This window comes from Cervus canadensis, chromosome 33 (assembly GCF_019320065.1).
Source record: "Cervus canadensis isolate Bull #8, Minnesota chromosome 33, ASM1932006v1, whole genome shotgun sequence".
Lineage (NCBI taxonomy): Eukaryota > Metazoa > Chordata > Mammalia > Artiodactyla > Cervidae > Cervus > Cervus canadensis.
In genome coordinates this window covers 31577842-31601303 of record NC_057418.1, presented here as the reverse complement: position 1 = coordinate 31601303, position 23462 = coordinate 31577842, and the positions used below count along the sequence as shown (strand labels likewise).

Sequence of the window (23462 nt, the reverse complement as noted above, 5' to 3'; positions counted from 1 at the left end):
GGGATGGCGGGTAAAGAGGTGCTTAGACCACCTCAGAGGGATGCTTGGCTGAAAAAGACACCGATTAGATTTATCATAGAACTGCACTTCAACTCCCATTTCTATACGCAGAGGCTGAGAGACATGCCTGCCCCGGAGAAGCAGCTGAAAACAGCCACAGCTCAGAAGGCCTGGATTCCTGGGTCCCCTCTGCATCTCTCTGCAGATGTTGCGTCTCTCTTTGCAGACTCTGCAAACTGGGAGAGCAGGGTGGGGGGTGGGGGTAGACTGTTCCCGGAGGTCTGAGTCCACAGATCTCGGGGAGGGTAGCTCATGAATCACTTGGTTTACATAAAGCAGCTTTCTCAATGCTACTTCATTCAAGTCCTTGACCCTGGATGCGAAGGTGGCAGACCATTAGCCCGAGTCCGTGTGCCTGACGCACAGTGAGGCCGAATAAGAGCTGAGAGCAGGGAGCGGTTTATTGCAGGGCCATGCCCCGATGGCTTGGCGGGTAAAGAATCCACCTACCATGCAGGAGACATGGGAGATGAGAGTTCCATCCCTGGGTCAGAAGGATACCCCAGAGAATGGCAACCCACTCCAGTATTCTTGCCTGGAGAATCCCATGGACAGAGGAGCCTGGAAGGCTGAGTCCATGGGGTCACAAAGAGTCGGATACAACTAAGCATGCAGGCACGGCATGCAAGGAGACAGGCGGCTCTTGGCCTAAGAGACAGGTCGAGCTCCAGGAAGGGTTTCAGCAAAGCACTTTTTTAAAAAAATGGAGGAGAGGGTCCTGGGGTCTGTGATGAGTTCACGCACAGTTCTCTGATTGGCTGATGGTAACAGAACAGGGTGGTGACGCAGGCGTTACCATTGATCCTCAGGCTCCAGGAGACCCGGGGCTGTGGGCTCAGGGTCATCAAGTAGTTAACTTCTTCCCCTTGGTGGGGAGTTTCACATCTGCATGGCTCAGCTGGTAAAGAATCCACCTGCAATGCGGGAGACCTGGGTTCGATCCCTGGGTTGGGAAGATCCCCTGGAGAAGGGAAAGCCTACCCACTCCAGTATTCTGGCCTGGAGAATTCCATGAACTGTATAGTCCCTGGGGTCGCAAAGAGTCAGACACGACTGAGTGACTTTCACTTTCACGGCTGGGAAACAACTCAAGAAACTTGCATCAGATACTGTTACCTACTTCAGAGAGGAGTTAAAGTGGAGGGTATGGGGGCCTGTTTAAGAAAGGGCCCCTGGGGTCCTGCTTGGTTACAATCCCCCCCCCCCCGTTTGATACTCCTTACTCTTGAGGAGAAAAAGGTTTGAACAAGAGAAGGAATAAAGATTCAGGTAAGGAGGTTAATCAGAAACTTGACAGGGATACCCACAGGGTCCTGCTTGGTTACAAGATGAGCAGACACCTAATGACGTCTAGTGACCATGATAAAACCCCTGAAATGCACGTGCGTGATCCGTCTGCACCGTCATTCAACAGACAGGTGCTGCAGACAACCCCGAGCTTCTGCGGTGCGTCTCCCACGCGCCTCACTGGTTGGTTCTGGGGAGCAGGCATGGCCCCGGGCTGGGGCTCAGAGCGGCTGTGAGTTCCCCGATTTCCAGGCCCGGCACTCACATCCTTCCAGGGGTTCTCCTCCCCTGCCCCTCAGCAAGGCCTGCTGAGCTATAAATAATGGAAAGAGCATGTATGGGAAGTATTTTATGCCTTGTCCTATAAAATGGTACAACTTTTGAGGTTTGAGTTTTTTTAAGGCTGAGTGCTAAAAAATAGGTCAGGCATGAGAGAGAGAGAATGGAGGAGGGCATGGCAACCCACTCCAGTATTCTTACCTGGAAAATCCCATGGAGAGAGGAGCCTGGTGGGCTACAGTCTGTGGGGTCGCAAAGAGTCGGATACGACTGAGCAACAAGGAAATCAGCCCTGAATGTTCATTGGAAGGACTGATGCTGAGGCTCCAGTACTTTGGCCACCTGATGCCAAGAACCGACTCATTGGACAAGACCCTGATGCTGGGAAAGATTGAAGGCAGGAGGAGAAGGGGGTGACAGAGGATGAGATGGTTGGATGGCATCACCGATGCGATGGACATGAAGCTCCGGGAGTTGGTGATGGACAGGGAGGCCTGGCGTGCTGCAGTCCCTGGGGTCGCAAAGAGTCGGACACAAGTGAGCAACTTAACTGAGCCCAGAGAGAGAGAAAATGAAGGACAAGATTGAAAAGCAAACGGTCGCACACACACACACACATCCCTCACATACACACTCACTACACACACTACACTACACATGCCCACTCACCACCACCCATACACGCGCACACAGCAGAGACTTGCATCCCCCCCTGGCGGTTCCCTGGGTTTCCAATTAGAAGAGGAGAAACAGTTGCAGATCTCCTCGCAGTCACCAGGTGGCGCCAAAGCCTTAAAGGAAATCATACTTTGCAAGACCTGGTGGCCACAGTGAAGTGACCTGGGGGAAAAAACAAGGGTTCACCCCTTTCAACTGACCACAAGGGCAGGAGAACCAAGACACAGAAGCAGCACTTCTGGGTGAAGTGCAGCCTTGAAAGGCTGAGAGCCGGGTCCTGCCTACAGTGAACCCTTCATTCACTTTGGATTAAAAATGGATCGGAGTGTCTATATTGTCATCCGCAGGACAGAAGATGGATCACCTGCTGTGTCTGATCACCTCTTATCAAACGAAGCAGCTGCCAAACACGCATGAAGTGTCAGCACGTTGGAGGTGCTTTTTAAAAATATTCGTTTATTTATTTGTCTGTGTCGGGTCTTAGTTGGGACACTCGGGACCTGTCGTTGCAGAGCGTGGACTCTCTCGTTTCAGCGTCTGGGCTAAGCTGCTCTGGCGTGTGGGGTCTTAGTCCCCCACCAGGGACGGAACCCAAGTCCCCCGCATCGCAAGGCAGATTCTTAACCCGTGGACGGTCAGAGAAGTCCCGTGTCAGCACACTCGAATTGATGGCTGTTGTTTTCCAAGTTTACGTTGAATTTCTTTCATCAGAAATTAAGTGTACATCTCTTATCTGATCAGCCCTGTCCTGTGAGGACGCCAAGGCCAAGCAGAATGGCTTCAAAGTCCAGTAGACCTGGTCTTTAAAATGAGTGTCGACTGGGACTGGCTGCAATGGTTGATTTTGGGGGGGTCAGCTTGGCTTACGTTGCGCAGTTGTTTTGTTAAACACTAGTCTCCAGGCTGCTGGGGAGTCATTTTGTAGATGTGGTGAACATCTAACACCAGTTAGCTGACTTCATGTCAAGTAGATGACCCATAGTGTGGGTGGGCCTCGTCTGATCACCTGAGGGCCTGATGGTCAGTCCTGTCATACGATTCATGAGGCAAAGCGGTTTTCCAGATAAGAAGGAATTCAGCCTTGTGATTATAACTTGGAAACTCCTCCTGCATTTCCAGCTTGCTTACAGAGTTTGAACTAACCAGCTCCCACAATCTCATGAGCCAATTCCTTAAAGTAATCCCTCCATATTTTATACATATACATATACATGTGTACATATATATATATATGTATGTGTATCCTATTGTTCTGTATGTTTAGAGAATGAACCCTAACAGACACAGGAGCTGTGGTTATCAGTAAGTGAACTATATGACCTCTCCAAGACATGTTTTCCTCGTCTGTAATGCGATGTTGTAAAACCAAAAGGATTTAGTGAATAATGCATGCATCGTCCTAGCATGGAGCCTGACCAGTCACCGTGTACACTCAGCACAGTATTCTTTCTTCATTCCAGCACACACGCCCCCACAAGTTTACACCAGGCTGCAGAGATGAGACGCACACCTCCAAGACAGCCTCTGCCAGAGCACACACACGCGCGCACACACACACATACACCATTCCTTACATCTGTGCTGACTGCAGTGTATGCAGATGTCCTGCTACTTCTCAAAGGGTCGTCCACAGACCACCTGCTTGAGCATCACTCAGGAACATGGCGAGACCCACGGATCCAGGGACTTTCCTGATGTTCCAGTGACTGTGGCTCTGAGCTCCCAACGCAAGGGGCCCAGATCCAGTCCTGTTTAAAAAAAAAAAAAAACAGATAAATGAATTGTAAAAACCCCAGTGATCCAGAAACTGGGAGGAGACTCTTGGCTTTGGGGGTGGGAGTTGAGGTGCGGGGGGTCTACAGCAATCAGACTTTGAACAAGTCCTCCAGGTGCTCCCACTGTGCTGACTTGTCAGCGCTACAGGGCGGGGACTGCTTTTGTCTGCGTATTCTCTTTTGTTTACATGGTCCCAGTACCTAGAACAGTGCCTGGCACATCGCAGGCATCCACCATGTTTGCTGAATGAAGGGGTTTCTGTGCCAGCTCGACAAAAAAAAAATAACAGCCGGCTTTGTACCAGAATATCTGCACTTTACACAAAGGACAGGCTTGTTCTCTGCTTCAGCTCCCTCTTTGCATCAGGGATGCCTCCACATTCCAGCTCCTGTCTGCCTTGATCATTTTAGCCTTGACCGACCGGAGCGATCCGTGAACTCGAGACGTCCATCATCCAACATCCAGCTCAGCCTACCTTCCTCACCCTGCTGCAGACTTCCCCCATTTGCCAATTTGTGAGACTTGTTCAACACAAAGAACTTTAAAATTCCTATTAATTGATACCCTCATTAATAATCTTACAGCTTAATGTTTAGGCTGTCCTCTTTCCCCATCCATCTCAAAACATGCTCACAAACATTATTTACGTTCCTTCTGCTCCATGAAGCAGACCGAGGTCCCGCGGGGCAGGCAGGGCTGTATTAAATCTAGTCCCACAGTGGTGCCTCGTACTGATCGCACTAAGAGCAGAAATCACCTCCGGGACTGTCATCGTCAAGCATGTCCTTCCAGACCGAATCTGACAGCGTGGCCTGGGAGGTCTGGGACTCAGTGCCGGGAGTGTAGCCTGGCAGCTCTGCCTGCCCACTGCCAGATGCTCCATTACATTCTAGCACTTAAGTGATCTCCTTCTAAATACACATGGAGACAGATACATTCGGAGTATTTCCTGACTAAGTATATTTATTGTATAAACTGATGCTATGTAAATACACAGCTGCTGCGCTGTTCGCAGTGACGTCAGTCGTGTCCCACTCTTTGCGACCCCATGAATCGTAGCCCACCAGGCTCCTCTGTCCATGGACTCTCCAGGTAAGAATACTGGAGGGGGCTGCCATTTCTTCCTCCAAGGGATCTCCCCCACCCAAGGATCGAACCCCTGTCTCCTGCCTCTCCTGTATTGTAGGCAAATTCTTTACTGGCGAGCCACTGGGGAAGCCCATAAATACATAGATCCCCCACAAAAAGTTCAGTTCAGTTCAGTCGCTCAGTCGTGCCCGCCTCTTTGCGACCCCATGGACTGCAGCACGCCAGGCCTCCCTGTCCATCACCAACTCCCAGAGCTTACCCAAACTCATGTGCATTGAGTCGGTGATGCCATCTAACCATCTCATCCTCTGTCGTCCCCTTCTCCTCCCGCCTTCAATCTTTCCCAGCATCAGGGTCTTTTCCAATGAGTCAGCTCTTCACATCAAGTGGCCAAAGTATTGGAATTTCAGCTTCAACATCAGTCCTTCCAATGAACACTCAGGAATGATATCCTTTAGGATGGACTGGTTGGATCTCCTTGCAGTCCAAGGGACTCCCAAGAGTCTTCTCCAACACCACAGTTCAAAAAGAGAGAGTGATAAATATTAATAGTTCCAAGAATCTTTGTGCCTGAAAGGGAACGGCTCCAACTCACTGGCAGGGGGCGCGCTGCTCACAAGCAGTGCTCTTGGACTAGAATATTTGTCAGCTGGGACCACTACTCTCTGCAAAGGTGGGAGTTTTCATTTAAAGATGTGGCAAGTGGGTGCTATCTGGGCATTCAGCTTTGATGATAAAGGCAACACTTCACAGTTGGCGTTCACCTGAAAACATCCTCATCTGATTTAAGCTAACTAATTTGAGAAATTAATGGCAATCGGATCCTTTTTGGAAAATAGATTTAAATTGACTTTTAGAATTAGGATATTTGTTGTTGTTTAGTCACTAAGTTGTATCCAACTCTTAGCGGCCCCATGGACTATAGCCTGCCAAGTTCCTCCGTCCATGGGATACCCCAGGCAAGAATACTGGAGTGGGTTGCCATGCCCTCCTCCAGGGGGTCTTCCTGACCCAGGGATGGAACCCCCAGCTCCTGTCTTGGCAGGTGGAGATTTACTGCTGAGCCATCAGGGAAGCCCCAGGGTAAACAGATGTCACTAGTAAGTTTCCTAAAGCTGGAAAGATGACATGCCTGCGAACAGCCTCTCAAGTTGTTCCACTGTTCAGTGCCTCAGTCGTGTCCGACTCTTTCCGACCCCACGCACTGCAGCACACCAGGCTTCCCTGTCCGTCGCTATCCCCCAGAGCTTGCTGAAACTCCTTTCCATTGAGTCAGCGATGCCATCCAGCCATCTCATCCTCTGTTGTCCCCTTCTCCTCCTGCCCTCAATCTTTCCCAGCATCAGGGTCTTTTCCAGTGAGTCAGCTCTTCGCATCAGGTGGCCAAAGTATTGGAGTTTCAGCTTCAGCATCAGTCCTTCCAATGAATATTCAGGACTGGTTTCCTTTAAGATTGACTGGTTTGATCTCCTTGCTGTCCAAGGGACTCTCAAGAGTCTTCTCCAACACCACAGTTCAAAAGCATCAGTTCTTTTGCACTCAGCTTTCTTTATGGTCCAGCTCTCATGCCCATACACAACTACTGGAAAAACCATAGCTTTGACTCTACGGACCTTTGTCGGCATAGTGATGTCTCTGCTTTTTAATACACTCTCTAGGTTTGTCATAGCTATTCTTCCAAGGAGCAAGCTTCTTTTAATTTCGTGGCTGCAGTCACCATCTGCAGTGATTTTGGAGCCCAAGACAATGAAATCTGACACTGTTTCTGCATTTTCAAGTTGTTCTAACTTGCATCTATATCAACAGTGTCTCCTAGGCACGAATTTTAAAATCTCTCTGAGGGCACTTTGATTTATCTGCATTTTTCAAAGGAGATTCCATTGGTCTTTTCGGTTTATAGGAACCTCGCAGTCTAATAGTCTCACCTCTACAAACACAAGATGAGGTTGGTGATGATGCCTTCGGGGTGCCCCGGGCTCTGTGCTAGGAGACTGCATGCTTATATTCTTGACTCACAACCACCGTTGTGAGGTGTGAACTGTGTCCATCACACAGATGAGTAGAGACTGGGGCTCGTGTCTGTGCACGGTCACACGGCACGTGAAGAAGGAAGCTGGCATTTGAGCCGAGGGATCGATGCCTCTGAAGCCCTGCTCTGAACCACTTCTCATGATGCAGGCAGCTCTGAGTGTTCACTTAGCCATTACCACCTACAAACACAGCCATGGTCACTGCGTGGGCCACAGGTCGCCTGTCATGCCAATAGCTGACCTTGCTGAGATGGATTTTGAAGGTATATAGGAATTAGAAGAAACTGCTGTTTTCTCAGTCATCGACTATGTAAAAAGGGCACTTCCTTGATAGCTCAGTTGGTAAAGAATCCGCCTGCAATGCAGGAGGCCCCGGTTTGATTCCTGGGTGGGAAAGATCCGCTGGAGAAGGGATAGGCTACCCAGTCCAGTATTCTTGGGTTTCCCTGGTGGCTCAGCTGGTAAAGAATCCGCCTGCAATGTGGGAGACCTGGGTTCGATCCCTGGGTTGGGAAGATCCCCTGCAGGAGGGAAAGGCTACCCACTCCAGTGTTCTGGCCTGGAGGATTGCACGGACTGTGTCGTCTGTGGGGTCACAAACAGCCGGACAGGACTGAGCAACTTTCACTTTCATGTAAGAAGAAAGCCCGTCCCTTCCCACCTCCATACGTCCTGCCCGCCGTGTGCACTCACACATCCTGTCCCCCACGTGCACTCACACACTGCCCCCCCCCCGCGTGCACTCACACTGACCCCTGCACGCACTCACACACTGCCCCCGCGTGCACTCACACACTGTCCCCCCCCCGCGCGCACTCACTCTGCCCCCCGTGTACACTCACACACTGCACACACACACACACACACCCCCCCGCATGCACGCACACACACCCCTACGCGCCCCCCCCGCCCCCCGCCGCGTGCCGGATGAGCGCACCGCAGGCGCAGGCGTCTGTGCGTGCACCGCGCCGCCCCACTGCCCTGCGGAGCCACAGTCAGGCTCACTAGGACGATGCCGCTGCGTCACCTCCTGGCACCCCGCCGAGTCCCCGCTTTACAGCTTGACGCCTGAAAGCACGAGGGAGGGTGAGTTTATCCAACTAGACAGGCTCTTGGTCTCAAGTGAGGAGGTTCCCAAGCCTGCCTGTGCCCCCACAGCCCCCAGGGCATTTTTATGAATATTTATCTATTTGGCCGCGCCGGGTCTCAGGCTTGGCGTGTGGGACCTTCCGTTGCAGCGCCTGGGCTCTCAGTTGTGGCACAGGGGCTCCAGGGCACACAGGCTCAGTAGTTGGGGCACTCAGGCTTACTCACCCCAAGGCACAGGGGATCTTAGTTCCCCCCCACCAGGGATCGAACCGCGTCTCCTGCATTGCAAGACGGATTCTTAACCACTGGACCACCAGGGAAGACCCCACCCCCACGCCCAGCCAGTCACATTTCTGGACGCCACCCGAGAGCTACTGAATCCACATCTCCAGGTTGTGAGCACAAGCAAAGGTGTGCATGTGTGTTGTTCAAATCCCTCTCTGATCCCATAGCAGTGGGTGCATCTGACCACTACTTGCGATCATTCCAGAAGGATTTGGACATCGGCACCAAGGATGCTGAGAAAGATGTCAGTGGAGAGGCTCGGTGACGGCACTTTTCCCCCTGGGAATTGATAGTCGACGGTCAAACACAGTCGCCTGGACACACAGGACCCACTAGAACGATGACCCAGCGCTTGCTTCTTGGTTCCCTGACATCAGGCAGGCCCACAACAGTGAGGTGGGCCCCGACTGTCCTGCTTCCAGTGGATCCAGCTGGGTGAAGCGAAAGAAGCAAGAATGATGTTGACGCAGGCGTAGAGGCCCCGAGGGCATTGTGGTGCTATCGGGGGCTCTGTTCTCCCAACGAGGAAGGAAGCCAGCAGCCGGGGGGAGCAGGCTGGGCAGTGAGACAAGCAAAGATGAAAAGGACAAGGAAAAGCCAGCCTCGGCTCTGCCCGTCGCGGCCTCATCCACGTCGCCTTGACAGCAGTTGCAACAGCTCAGGCAGAAGCGAGGACCAGCCTCGGGGCTGTGGGCAGAGCAGGCTGGGGTGGGGGTCAGGGGCACCGCTGGGCTCCAAGGAGCTGATGTCCACCCTGTGGCCGCAGCCCGGAGAACCACTCTGTGGCCTTGCCACGGCCTTCAGCCCAGAGTCCTGTTTGCTGTTCACCACATCACAGTAAAGGGCTTCCCGGGTGGCTCAGTTGTTAAAGAATCTGCCTGCTAACGCAGGAGACCCCGGTTCGATCCCTGAGTCAGGAAGTTCCCCTGGAGAAGGAAACGGCAACCCACTCCAGTGTTCTTGCCTGGAAAATCCCACAGCCAGAGGAGCCTGGCGGGCTACAGTCCATGGGGTCGTAAAGAGTCAGACACGGCTGAGCATCTGAGCACAGAGGAAATGCAAACTATTTACACAGAGAATAATAGTTTATCCGACCTTGTTGGATAAACAGCAACGTTCTACTTCCACTACCCTGGGGGTCCAGTGGTTTAGAATCTGCCTTCCGATGCAGGGAACCTGGGTTCAATCCCTGGTGCAGGAACTAAGATCCCACCTGCCACAGGGCAACCAAGCCCGCGCAAAGCATTGAAGACCCAGTGCAGCCAAAATAAAAATAATAAATAAAATTTTAAAAGCACTGGCCGCAGACCAGGTCTAAATATTATAAAAGCAAAAACAACAAGCTCCTACTGTTTAGTACAGGGAACTATATTCAATATCTGGTGATAAACCATAGTGGAAAAGAATATGGAAAGAATATATATGTATATCTGAGCCCAGCTTTCCTTATAGTCCAACTCTCACATCCATACATGACCACTGGAAAAACCATAGCTTTGACTAGACGGACCTTTGTTGGCAAAGTAATGTCTCTGCTTCTTAATGTGCTGTCTAGGTCGATCATAACTTTTCTTCCAAGGAGTAAGCGTCTTTTAATTTCATGGCTGCAGTCACCACCTGCAGTGATTTTTAAACTACAGTTGATTTATAATATTGTGTTAGTTTCAGGTGTGCGGTGAAATGATTGAGCTATGCATGGATCAACTGTGTGGTCAGTCTCTCAGCATGTCTGACTCTTTGCGACTCCATGGACTACAGCCCTCCAGGCTCCTCTGTCCATGGGATTTCCCAGGCAAGAATACTGGAGTGGGTTGCCATTTCCTCTTCCAGGGGATCTTCCCGACCCAGGGATAAAGCCTGTGTCTCCTGCCTGTCCTGCAGTGGCAGGTGGATTCTTTACCATTGAGCCAAGGGGGAATCCTTCAATATATGTGTGTGTGTGTGTGTGTGTGTGTATAGATACATATTCTTTTTCAGATTCTTTCTCATTATAGGTTATTATAAGATATTAAATATAGTTCTCTGTGCTATACAGTGAATCTCTGTTGTTTATCTATTTTATATATAGTAGGCGTACCTGTCAATCCCCAACTCCTAATTTATGCCTCCCCTCCCCTCTTTCCCCATTGGTAACCATAAGTTTGTTCTCTGTGTCTGTGAGTCTGTTTCTTTTTTGTAAATAAATTCATTTGTATTACTAAGCGTATTTATTTTGTACTCTGCCCCTGGTCATTCCAGTATCCACCACCTTTGCGGCTCAGATTCTGCAGTTTTGCATTTCTGCCACTTTCTCTCATGGTAGCTTGTTTTCTCCTGTATTTGGTGACTTTTTAAAAATTGTGATCCCAGGTTTCTTGGAATTTTATTTGTGTGGGTTTTTGTTTGTTTGTTTGTTTTTGAGGTTTGGCTTTTTAAAGAGCATTACTCTACAGAAAATATTTTTGCTTCAGCTAGGTTCTTGGCTATACTGTCAAATTAACTTTTTGGCATGAGGCTTTTTTAAAGCTTAATCAGGTGGTATGAATTCTTTTCACAGATTTCTGTGCATGAGGCTTGTATGTGTGTGTGTAATCAAAGTAATGTGAAGATCCACCTTCCACCTTGCTCTGGCCCAGGTTCCACCTCTGCTTGTAAAGACCAAGCCCTGGGTGTCCTGGGACTAGGAAAACCGGCCCACTGCCAACATCAAATTCCTCCCTCCCTAAGCCAGCAGGATTTTCTCTTTCTCATCCTGAGCTTCAGGGATTTTCCTGCCGTTCCCATCAAATCAACCATTTATTTATTTAGCAAAGATGTCTCTTGCTTGCCTATTTATTTCGTCCAGCATCTTTAGGTATATACACCTGGAAGCAATTAGCTTTAGCATGCAGTGCGCCATATTGCTGAAAAGCGGCATTTTCAAATTAGTCTTTGGTCAGTAACATTATAAATTTCTCTGATCTTCATGCCCCTCCTAAGCAGTTTTAAACCATCACTACAGAATTACAAGCTCCTGGACCTTAACAGAAAAAAAAAAAAAAGCTAGGGATATAGGGTCAGGGAAGACATGTACTTGAGATCCAAACCTACTTATTAAATCTTGCGACATTCTCATTCATCACAGCTTTATCACTAGGCCATCAGCCAGGAATAGTCTTTACGTTGTCCCAGAGCCAAAGGAAGTCCTCTGTGACCTGCGGTTACTTCTTTGTGTTAAACTGACTCTGCTTTATTCTAAGTATTCACAAATCACGTGACACCCTCTGAGTTATAAAGGACATTTACCTTTGTGAACAGGAGAGCCGATTAAGAGAAAGGAATTGGTTTCACCTCAATGACCACCATCAAGGATATGCCCTTCTTGGCTCACAGGGTCCTATTCCAGACGACAGATCAGTTGGTACCTTCATGGGCTGTATCATTTGTTCATTGACTCAGCTAAAATGTACTGAGCGCCCCCTGGGTGCAGGCCACTGTGCCAGACACTGGGGGGACAAGGAGGACACAACCATGACCTTGGTGTTGGATGAATTCACTTTCTGTTGGAAGTAACAGAAACATAAATACTCGTTACCAGGAAACCATTAAATGCTGCATCTGAGATGTAAAGACGGTCATTTCCCTTCTAAGTGTGTTATTGTGAAGTTGCTCAGTCACATCCGACTCTTTGCAACCCCATGGACTGTATGCAGCCAGCCAGACTCCCCTGTCCATGGGATTCTCCAGGCAAGAGTACTGGAGTGGGTTGCCAACTCCTCCTCCAGGGGATTTTCCTGATCCAGGGAATGAACCTGTAACTCCTGCTTAGCATGCCGATTCTTTACTCCTAAGCCACCAAGGAAGCCCATTTACTTCCTAATACTTCATTCATTCTTAAAGACTGAAAACTTAAACGTTTCAAAAATCTGTAGACTCTGATGATGACAGGATACCAGCTGGATTGGCATCTGGGGTAAAGGGTCCACCCCCCAGAGTCCGTACCTGACCTTGGTCCCTCCTGGGGCTGCGGTTTCAGGGGACGGTTGCTGTGCTTACTGAGGCAGACATTTCTGACCACAGCGACCCCACACCTCTGGCTCTCACTGTCTTCACTCTCACCGTGTGGAAGACCTGCTAAGAGGCAACGGTACTGGGCTGCGTTTGATCCTCAAAGTGCAAGGCTCTGGGCATCTCTGCTTTGGGTTTCTACCCTCCAGGTTTCCCAAATCTTTGCATTCAGTCAATCCCGGTACTGTTTTATACAAGGTGAGCGTCCTGACACCCAGCCCTTGGCCTTTTTACTACTCAGAAGCTTCCTTGGTTTGATATCTGCCTGTCTTCTCCAGGTTACCGTGAGGATCCACTGAAATGAAGTGCAAATCAAATCAGACCAAATCAAAGTGCAAAACATAATGTGCTATAAATGTATAAAGCTTTATCAATGTTGTTATTAGAGTAATATCGGAGTGTTAGAGCATTTTGTATTATACGGTTTCTTCACTAACTGATATTTAAGTCATTTTAGTAGTGTCTTAACCTAAAAATGGGCTTCCCACCTGTCAGTAAAGGAGATATAAGAGACATGGGTTTAATCCCTGGGTCGGGAAGATCCCCTGGAGGAGAGCATAGCAACCCACTCCAGTATTCTTGCCTGGAGAATCCCATGGACAGAGGAGCCTGGCAGACTGCAGTCCACAGGGCTGCAAAGAGTTGGACGCCAGTGAAGCAACTTAGCATGCAAGCAACCTAAAAATAGGCCTGGGAATGTTTTAAGAGTCATCACAGATTAATAAAATGACTCGCATGTTTGTATTAATTTTAAAGCGTAGAAGAAAATTTTAAAATTCCGTAGAGGCCAAGATGGAGGGGTTCTGTTTGGATTACCATGTGAAATATATTTCTAGACCGCAGAGCTCTTGTACTGAATCCAAAAATGTCCCAGCTCTTTCGTTGCACGTGTCACTCAACATTGAAGTAAGTGAAGAGATTGTAGTGTCTGAACAGAATATCTGCGGTGGCGCCTTGGAAATCCCTCCTCCTTTCTGTGGTCTGAGTCAGGGATAAGTCATTCCTCTGATGTGAATGACATTAGCAGGTATTTCTGAGAGCCTGTTGTAGAGGCCCAGGTCATTCATAGCAGCGCTTAGAGGGTGTCAGACACTTGTTTTTTTTTTTTGTCTTTAAAGACATTAACCCACTTGATCCTCGGTACAGAGCACTAGACAGTTCGGTTTCCATCTGAGATGGGAACTTTCCGGGAGTTATGCAGGGTTCCCAAACCCGCCTACCTGGGTAGGGATTTGAACCCAGGCAGCTGGCTCCAAGGGCACATCTTGACCTCTGGCTGTTCCTGGCTCCTGCTGCAGTCTCCTCTGTCTCATCAGCTTCACCTCCCTCTTCCTGCCCCGTCTCATCGGCGACCACATTCCTGTCCAGGTGCAGGAATGCAAGATAGTAAGATGTTGAAGAAAGCTGAAAAGCGAAGATTTTGGAGTCACACAGACTCTCCTACTTATCAGCTTCGGGCAGTGGTTTAACTTGTCTAATCCTCAGTGTAAAATTAAACCTGGTACACACACCCGATGAGACATCTCACCAGAAGGGTTTCAGAGCCTGTCTCACCTTGCCCACCTATTCAGCACCCGAGAGATGTTATTTATCATAGGTAGTCAAAACTGTACAAAGGAGGAGCTCAAACCACAGAGCCACACGGTCTTTTCTTGGCTTGTAAGCACGGGCCATGTGCCATGAAAACCGTGTCAGGGCCTGTCCCGGCACGGCCAGGAACCGTCCACCACTTGTCGGGTGAGTTTCCCTCTGAGCTTCTTGCCTGAAGGCACCTCCATGTCTAAGAATTTCCAGGACAGAGTTTCAAGGAACCCGTGTCCAGCCCAGTATGAAGGTCTGACTGTCTCCTTCCTCTGTCTTCTCTCCCCAGGCCTACAGAGTCGATGAGAAGGCGGCAGAGCAGGCCCGGTGGGAGGAAGCCTCCAAAGAGACAATCAAGAAGACCACCAAGCCCTGTCCCCGCTGCCACGTGCCTATAGAAAAAAACGGTGAGTCTGGGCTGGCCGAAGAGCAAGGGCGCTCTGGGCTCCTCTCGGAGGGCGGCAGAGAAGTCAGGATCTACAAGGGCTTGCTAGCTGGGGAGCCCATCTCTGGGGCTTTGGGGCCATCTGGCCAGGGTTTGAATCTCAGCACCCACGTCAAGCTTCTTAACCTCCTAAACCGCAAGTCCTGGTCTGTAAAATAGAAAAGCTAACAACAGAAGTTGAACCACAACTATAGGATCAGGTGGCAGGATGGATGGCGAATGCTTCCCCAGTGCCTGAAATAGAGAGAGCGCTCAAGAAACATGAACTGCCCTTATCTTATTTATTATTAACACTATGGAACTCTCCTGCAGAAGGAAATGGCAACCCACTCGAGTATCCTGGCCTGGAGAATCCCGTGGACAGGGGAGCCTGGCGGAATACAGCCCATGGGGTCACAAAGAATGGGACGTGATTCGGTGACTGACGCAGACAGGAAACCTCCCAGTCTGCCGTTTCCCCAGAGTGCTCTGATACTGAGATACTCATCGGCGTGGGGCTGAGAGCTAGCCTGCTATGAGGGAAACCCCGCCCGCAGCCCAGGCGTGGGCCCGGCAGCCTCTCTTTCCTCATCTAAGGCCCGTATGGAAAGTCTTCTGTGGTGTTGGAGAAGACTCTTGAGAGTCCCTTGGATGGCAAGGAGATCCAACCAGTCCATCCTAAAGGAGATCAGTCCTGAGTGTTCATTGGAAGGACTGATGATGAAGCTGAAGCTCTAATACTTTGGCCACCTGATGTGAAGAGCTGACTCATTGGAAAAGACCCTGATGCTGGGAAAGATTGAAGGCGGGAGGTGAAGGGCATGACAGAGGATGAGATGGTTAGATGGCATCACCGGCTCGATGGACATGAATGTGGGCACACTCCGGGAGATGGTGAGGGACAGGGAAGCCTGGCGTGCTGCGGTCCATGGGGTGGCAGAGAGTCGGACACGATGAGCGGCTGAACAGCCCCCGAAGACAAGTGTGGGAGCACCACAGGTTAAGTCCCTAGAATATATCCACTGAGTCATCATTATTCCTTCATGATCTGGAACGTTCCTGGGCCTGCAGCGGCCTGGCCCTGACCTGTAAAGAAAAGACAGCAATAGAATGAGAGGAAAGAGCCTTGCTGGTCCTCAGGGACTGAGCAGGGTTAAGACAGCAGCCCAGGCCTTTTCACCAGAGAGCAGGCGCAGTGCTGAGAAGCACGGGCCGGTGTTCTGTCTCGTGGGTCCTTAAAGGATGCAGATTCAACAGCAAGGGACCCGCTCTGCTATTTCCAAAGGCCAGGAACCCTGGCTGTCTATCCCCTGGGGCGCAGAAGGGCACCTGATGAATAAATACCCTGTTGAATGTAAAACGAGCTAGGAAAGGAGAGAGACACATACCTAGATACTTTTCTAAAATACGGTAGAGAAAATGAGCTGGAGAAAGACCCTGGGGTTAAGACCCTGGGCTTGCTAGTGGAGATGATGCCTGAGCCCAGAATGAGAATCAATGTCACGAGGCAAGCAAGCCTCCAGGCAGCCGGCAGGTGCAAAGGCGGCAAGTGTGAACGGTCCACACAGCATGTGCAAGAAGCCCAGCTTGTTCCTGGATGAGGACGAGGAGCCTCGGCTGAAGCGGGTGGGTGCAGTGTAGGGCCCTGAGTGACCCGAGAGGCTTGGACTCGATTCTCTAAGGCAGGGCGCCGCTGCAGGGCCGGAAACCCACCTGCTCAGATCAGCCTCGAGTCAGACCACACCTGCACCCCCAGAAGATGGAATCGAAGGCGTCACGTGCTTCCTGACCGTAGCAGTGTTTCCTAATCTGGCTCTTTCTATGGAATATTGTGATGGATGGACTATAATCATGGAAAGCACTGATGTTTCACCTATAGGCTTTTTTTTTTAATGTTCTACAACTGCTTTTAACTTTCACAGAATGTGTGTTCACTTTACCATCTCCAGCACAGCGTATCCAGGATCCTCACCGTACACACAAATTTGTCTTTTGGAATTCTGATCACTGGCGCAAGGCCCAGGGCCATGTGTTACAGAGTATTCTCAGAATCAATAGAGTGAAAACCTGGGGCACGTGCAAGTGTTCTTTAGGGCCACAGGGACAGGCAAGCTTTCAAAGAATAAGGTAGAGCTAAATATATTTAAAAAACGAAAAGTGCATAGGACATATTGTTGAGCAAAAAATGCCTCATTTGCAATTTTGTGTAGAGTGTGAGCCTGAAGAATGAAGGGAGAGGTTTATCTTTTCTCAAAATTCTGTTTGAATCAAGTGGAGATAAATGACTCATGTTTAGAAAGAGTCAGGCAGGGGCAGAAAGTCTAAGAGACTGAGATTAAGCAGAACTGGATTTAATTTCAAGGAAACCTGATTCTCCCACTGGCTTAGAGGTCACACCTATAGATTTTTAACCTATGAACTGAAAAGCTGAACCTTTCAGCTAATTCATGATAGTCTACACTGTTCTAAAGGCTATCACTACAGCCTAAACCTAGGCTCTATTAGAAAAGCTAGTTTCTTTTGGAAAACTGTAAAGTTCTATAGAATATAAAGAATCTTTCATTCAATTTTTTAAAATTAAAGGAAAAAGAGAAAACATTTTATATAACAGTGCAAAGGGGGAGACAATCTGTAATATTCTAAGTACTCACCCTAATCAGTGGGATAAATGATCACATGTTTCTAACACTGAAAGTTATATATAACTAGTTTTCTGTTTTTTTTTAAGAAAAGCTAGTTTCATGATAGTTTTCCACCTAAATGTTTCATATTTAACTGAATTCCAGAAGAGTAGTTCTTCCTTCAGCAAAGCTGTCATGATCATGAGAATTCTCACCATTTTATACGCAGGCTAAACCTTTGCACTTGCTCCTATAACACCCTTCAACCTCCAGAAGTTTTCTTCACTTCTACCAGTTCCATCTCAAACCAGTGAGATCCTGGTTCCCTTCCCTGCTCAATAAGGGTCTGTTGCCGGTTAACTCTGCCTTCAGCTTGTTCCAGAACGTCAGTTCTCTCATTAAATCTGATGGCAGAGTGGCCAGCTCAGGCCGTGGTGTTGGCTCTGCACAGCCTGGGCTTTCCACGGTTTGAGCATCGTCAGGAGACAGGGTTCTCTAAGAAGAAAGCCAGATTTTCTCCATCCAAATATCCACAAATCAGTGTGACATCAGGGACTTCCCCGGTGGCTCAGATGGTAAAGTGTCTGCCTACAATTCGGGAGACCTGGGTTCAATCCCTGGGTTGGGAAGATATCCTGGAGAAGGAAATGGCAACCCATTCTAATGCTCTTGCCTGGAGAATCCCATGGACAGAGAAACCTGGTAGGCTACAGTCCATGGGGTCACAAGGAGTCGGACACGACTGAGCAACATTTACTTATAAGCTGGTGAGATTTTTAGAGTTGAAGGCCCTGACGTTTCTCCATTTTATGGGGTCTAGAATATTCCTTCTGTATTACATACCAGGAAGAAAAGAGAGTTAACAAAATGATTGTCTTCTCTCCTGCTGTTTACTTTTTTCTTATTCTGCTGTGCCATTGTGAGTCCAGATTCTATAACAAAATCTCACTTGTTAATGCTAGTGTTCAAGATACATTAAGATTTCAGTGTAATAGGAAAAATTCTCAAGCTTTCCTTCAGCCTCCCTTTAATATTCAGCTAATTTGAACGCATTGCTTAAGCATTCTTTATGATATTCCTGAAAATTTTAAGTTTTATACAGTATTATACTATTATATTATTGAAATCCTAAGTGCACAGTCAGTAAATATGTGTTGAAAATACTCAATCCTGTAATTGTGTAATCCTAATTGGGAAATATTAAAAGTATCACAATGAGTTTTTCCCTTTATTTTCCACATATGTAAATGCTTAAATGCCCGTTAAAGCAACCCAAAAAGAAGTAGAAAAGTATGGGATTTTAAATACCCTTCAGTTAGCCTGAAACAAATGCCTGTAGTTACATATTCATAAATATTTTATATTAGTGCAAGTTCTCATGCCAAGCTTTTAATATAAAAACGAGACAGCCCTGAAGCAATTATTTGGAAAATTTGGCAAGGAAAAAAAATGGCTTAACAAGATAATTGGTAAAATTGAATAATGGAGCGCACTCAATGCTAAGTGAGATTCAAGCAAAGAAACCACCTCTGCCTGGATTGTCTGGGAGATTCACTCACAAACAGTTCTCTAAATACAATTTTATACAAATAATGTTCCCTTCACGTCACAGCAGACTTGCCGTCTGATCCCAGACGAAAATGAAGAATGCAGTTAACAAACTGGGGAGGTGGGGAATCCCAAAATAAGTCCCCAAATAAGGGACTTTTCATTTCGTCCTGGAAAGGCCCTGTTTCCTGAATGAAAGAACGTGGCCATCACTCAGATCTTGGCCAAACCTCTGGCTTCACACTGTTTGTTTCTTTTCGGCTGTGTTGGGTCTTCCTTGTTGGAGTCGGGCGTTTCTCTAGTTGCAATGTGCGGGCTTCTCGCTGCGGTGGCTTCTCCTGCTGCAGAGCCCCGGCCCTAGGAAACGTGGGCTTCACGCGTCGCAGCTCGTGGACCACAGAGCACAGGCTCAACCAACGGCGGTCACACGGGCTGAGTCCTCCGTGGCATGTGGGGTCTTCCTGGGTCAGGAATCGAAACCGTGTCTCCAGCCCTGGCAGGCGGATTCCTTCCCAGGGAGCCACCGGGGAAGCCCCGGCTATACACTTAGAAGTACTCAACCCTGAGAAAGTTCTGCAGCCAGCCAATACCCTTCATCTCACAAGGCGCTTTTGAGGAGTAAATGGCGTAACAGATGGAGAGCTCCTGCCGCTATTTATTACTTTCTCACTGCCCTCACCTTGGGGGCCTCCCTAACTCTTGCTCCTCAGAAGAAAAGCTATGACAAACCTAGACAGCATATTAAAAAGCAGAGACATCACTTTCCTGATAAAGGTTCATATAGTCAAAGCTATGGTTTTTCCAATAGTCATGTATGGATATGAGAGCTGTACTATAAGGAAGGCTGAGGACCAAAGAATTGATGCTTTTGAACTGTGGTGTTGGAGAAGACTCTTGAGAGTCCTTTGGACTGCAAGGGGATCCAACCAGTCCATCCTAATGGAAATCAGTCCTGAATATTCATTGGAAGGACTGATGCTGAAGCTGAAGCCCCAATACTTTGGCCACCTGATGGGAAGAGCCAACTCATTGGAAAAGACGCTGATGCTGGGAAAGATTGAGGGCAGGAGGAGAAGGGGACGACAGAGGATGAGATGGTTGGATGGCATCACTGACTCAGTGGGCACAAGATTGAGCATACTCTGGGAGATAGTGACGGACAGGGAGGCCTGGCGTGCTGTAGTCCATGGGGGTCACAAAGAATCACACACGACTTACCAACTGAACAACAACAATCCTCATCTTAATACAATTTTGAATAGCACAAAGGTTCGTATTCACTATTAAATGCTCTTAAAACAGCTATCCCAACTCCTGTATTATGAATTTTTTCAAGCCAAGTAACACTGAAGAAATGATAAAAATTACTCATGGTTTATATTAACATTATTATTTATTAAATTGCTAAATACATTATTGTATACTTAAAATATTAAATTTACTATATATTTAAGTAAGGAATCGACCCCTGGCTGTGAAACACAAAGTGTTTGCTTTTAAAACCCATCTCAAGAAAAGTCAGTAAACTCAGATTTATAAATAAAGTTTGTCTTCAATGAACGTGGCATGCTTCGATCTCAAACCATTTCTTTTCTTAAAAAAACATTCATTTATCTTTATTTTGGCTGTACTGGGTCTCAGTTGCAACATACAGGAATTTTAGTCCTGGCATGTGGGAGCTGGTTCCCTGACCAAGGATGGAACCCAGGCTCCCTCCATTGGGAAGCATGGAGTCTTAGCCACTGGATAACCAGGGAAGTCCTCATTTAAAAAAAAATAAATGTATTGGCGTATAATTGATTTACGATGTTGGGTTAGTTTCAGGGACAAATTGAACCCGTCTTCTTTAGATTCTTTCCCATATAGGTTATTCACTCCGTTCTTCATGAAGGTCAGAACTTTAGCACTTGTTCTCTCTGATCTGTTTTCTTCCATTCAGACTCTGCCCTTCCGTTGCTTGCGGTAATTCCACGGGCAAGTCACTTGTGGGCCCGCGGGCGGGTGTGGGAGTGTCGCCCGGGCGCTCACCCGTGTCCCCTCTCTGCCCGCAGGAGGATGCATGCATATGAAGTGCCCGCAGCCCCAGTGCCAGCTCCAGTGGTGCTGGAACTGCGGCTGCGAGTGGAACCGCGCCTGCATGGGGGACCACTGGTTCGACGTGTAGCTGCGACAGCGGCCGCGCAGGCGCACTCAGCCGCCATCCTGCTGGGAACTACGCGGCGCCCTGCTGTCTTCTGCTTTTCCTCTCTCTAAACACACACACACACACATGCACGCATGCACATGCACGCACGCACACACACACACACGCACGCATATTTCCAGTTCTTTCCAAAACCACCAAAGCAAAGTTATCGGAGAAGCTCCCAGGATCCCCGTCTCCGGGCCCCTGAGAAACAGTCGAGCTAGTGATGAGTCCAGCCAGAAGTATTCTCAAGCCCCGAAAGTATACTCACAGTCAGAGCGCAGATGACGGTGCGGTTCCCCGTCTGTGTGCGGTGTCATTCATGTGTGAATTCAAGTCAGGCTGGATAAATACACAGAGACGGATTTCTCAGACTCAATTAACCTGCTTTTTACCTTCAGCAGATATTGGGAAGAAGCCTTTGGTGGGGTGAGGAATGATTTCGAGGGACTATTACCTGTGGTTCTCTGTAAGACTGCAGTGGATTCTGAGAACTTCCTGCACAGCTTAAATATCAACGGACTTATTTAAATCTTCAGGGAGCATCTATTCCCAAAGAGCCACGTAGTCAAAACTGCGTGTTTATCCTCAAGAATTCTATATTTATATCTTGCATTAATGAAACATCAACTCTGCATGAATCAGCCTGTCAACTAAGTGAGAAATTATGAAAATTAATCTGAACATTGAATGTTCAAAATGTATCTATTTGAACATTCATTCCATTTAACTCTGCAACTTTAGAAGTTGTTTTTCTGAAAACATTACAAAATCTAGAATTTGATTTTAAGCACTCATTTTGAGCATGGAAAATAAGCTTATACGTCTGGTTTCACTGTACATGTGATGAATAAGGTGCCTCTGAAGGAGACACTGTTAGAAATGAGTTCAGTAATGATTCTCAGTGTTAACAAACACGCGGTTTATTAAAGCAGAGTCTCTAAAGAAGGAACCTTTCCAGCTCGTCAGAATGAAACCAGGCGAATCAGAAGGGTCATGCTCTTTCTGTCTGCCTGGACCACGTTAATTACACTTTTTTATATCAGAGTATATTTTCTTCCGGATCTCTTTCAGATCTGATTCAAATTGCAGTTGTCAAAGCAACACGACGCAAAGGGAAACTGCAACAATAACAACAGAAATGCCTAGAAAGGATAAAGGGGTCACTGCGGATGAATTGTGATGTGGAATCAAAATACAATATAAGTGTAATTAACCAGGTTCAGGGCAACCCACACAGGGGCTCTGCCCACCCAGTGGGTTACTCAGAGTTCTTTTCTCTAGGATTGTAAATGCACAGGGGAATATTTCCTCACATTAGCATAGCTTGAATTGGATTGCTGATCAAGTTTTCATCCTTGTATTATGAGTCATTCGCGGTGCATCAAAGAGACGTGTTTACGCTGAATGCCACAAGCCTCCACGGCACAGTGTATGGGTGGAACAGTCTAACCGCTGTCTTTTGTTCTCTTCGTCCGCCTTCTCGGAAAGGTGGTGATGGTCCCTGAGGGTGTGATCACTCTCCTGCAAGCACAGGGCTTCTTTTGGATGGATTTTGAGACCGGTAGCCACCCTCGTCTTTGTAGACATAGCACCGGAAATCCTTGCTGGAGGGAGAGAGGGGGGACCTCAGCAAGCTCCCGCAGATGTCCTGCGCCCCTGTCCCTAAGCGTCCATCCAGGGACTGTCCCACCTCCCTCCCTCCCTCCGAGGTCCCGAACCTGGGACGTGATGGGTGGGAGACAGCTGCATCAGTGGGGAAGGCGTCAAGTGGCTTCACTCTGTTGAAAATCCAGCCTCCCCATTATGGCCCCGAGGCTGCCAGCTCCTGTCGGGGCGCCTATGGGTGGTACAGAGATGATGCAGAGCTGGTGCCCCACGTGAGAAGGAGGCAGGGCACCGGATTTGAGCCTCCCTTGCGGTTGGCTGGCATCAGGGCTCAGCTTAGAACCCGCCAGGGGCCCACCTGCACATTGTCAGCGGTCTCAGCGGTCCCAGCGGCTCCTTACTCCTGACCCCGCAGGACAATCAGATGGCCCCCTCCGATGTGGGGAGCTCCCAGTGTTTCACACCCTCCACGGCTCTGAGGTTTAATGATGCTGCTGTTATTGCTTCCTCCCCAATTTGCATGGTTTGTTGGGGGTGCTGAGTTGAGCAAGGTTCGCTCCCACTTGTTCCGGCAGTAGAAGCCCTAGTTTCTCTGCTCTTTTCCTGGTGGTAGCCTTCTTTTATTCTTTTTTTTCCTTCAAAACAGCATAAATTGATTCTGAAAACAAGTTAAAGAACAAACAGCCACTGTAAATGAGGCTGAATCACAAACCACTATAAATGAACATGTCTGAGCACTGAACGGTGTCACAAAAAATGTGAATCTAGCAAAAAAAAAAAAAAAGAAAGAAAGTCTTTACAGAAGAGTCTTTATTTTTCTCTAAGTTGTGTAAAGAAATGCTCAGCAACAGTTGTCTAGGGTCATACTCAAATTGTCAATAAAAGAACCAAAAGAG

The 23462-nt window shown here is 48.2% G+C and overlaps 1 protein-coding gene across 7 annotated transcripts in view; it reads left to right on the top strand.

The window, feature by feature from the left end:
- PRKN (parkin RBR E3 ubiquitin protein ligase) overlaps positions 1–23462 on the top strand; it is a 1211540-nt gene extending 1188078 nt beyond the window's left edge. For 6 of the 7 annotated variants that reach the window (XM_043457374.1, XM_043457372.1, XM_043457373.1 and 3 more), the window contains one exon: positions 14470–14799. In XM_043457374.1, the coding sequence (XP_043313309.1) occupies positions 14470–14784 (315 nt within the window). In that variant the 3' untranslated portion in view covers positions 14785–14799. Of the gene's footprint in view, positions 1–14469; positions 14800–20824 lie in introns of those variants that run through there. The other variant, XM_043457375.1, reaches the window with a different exon arrangement.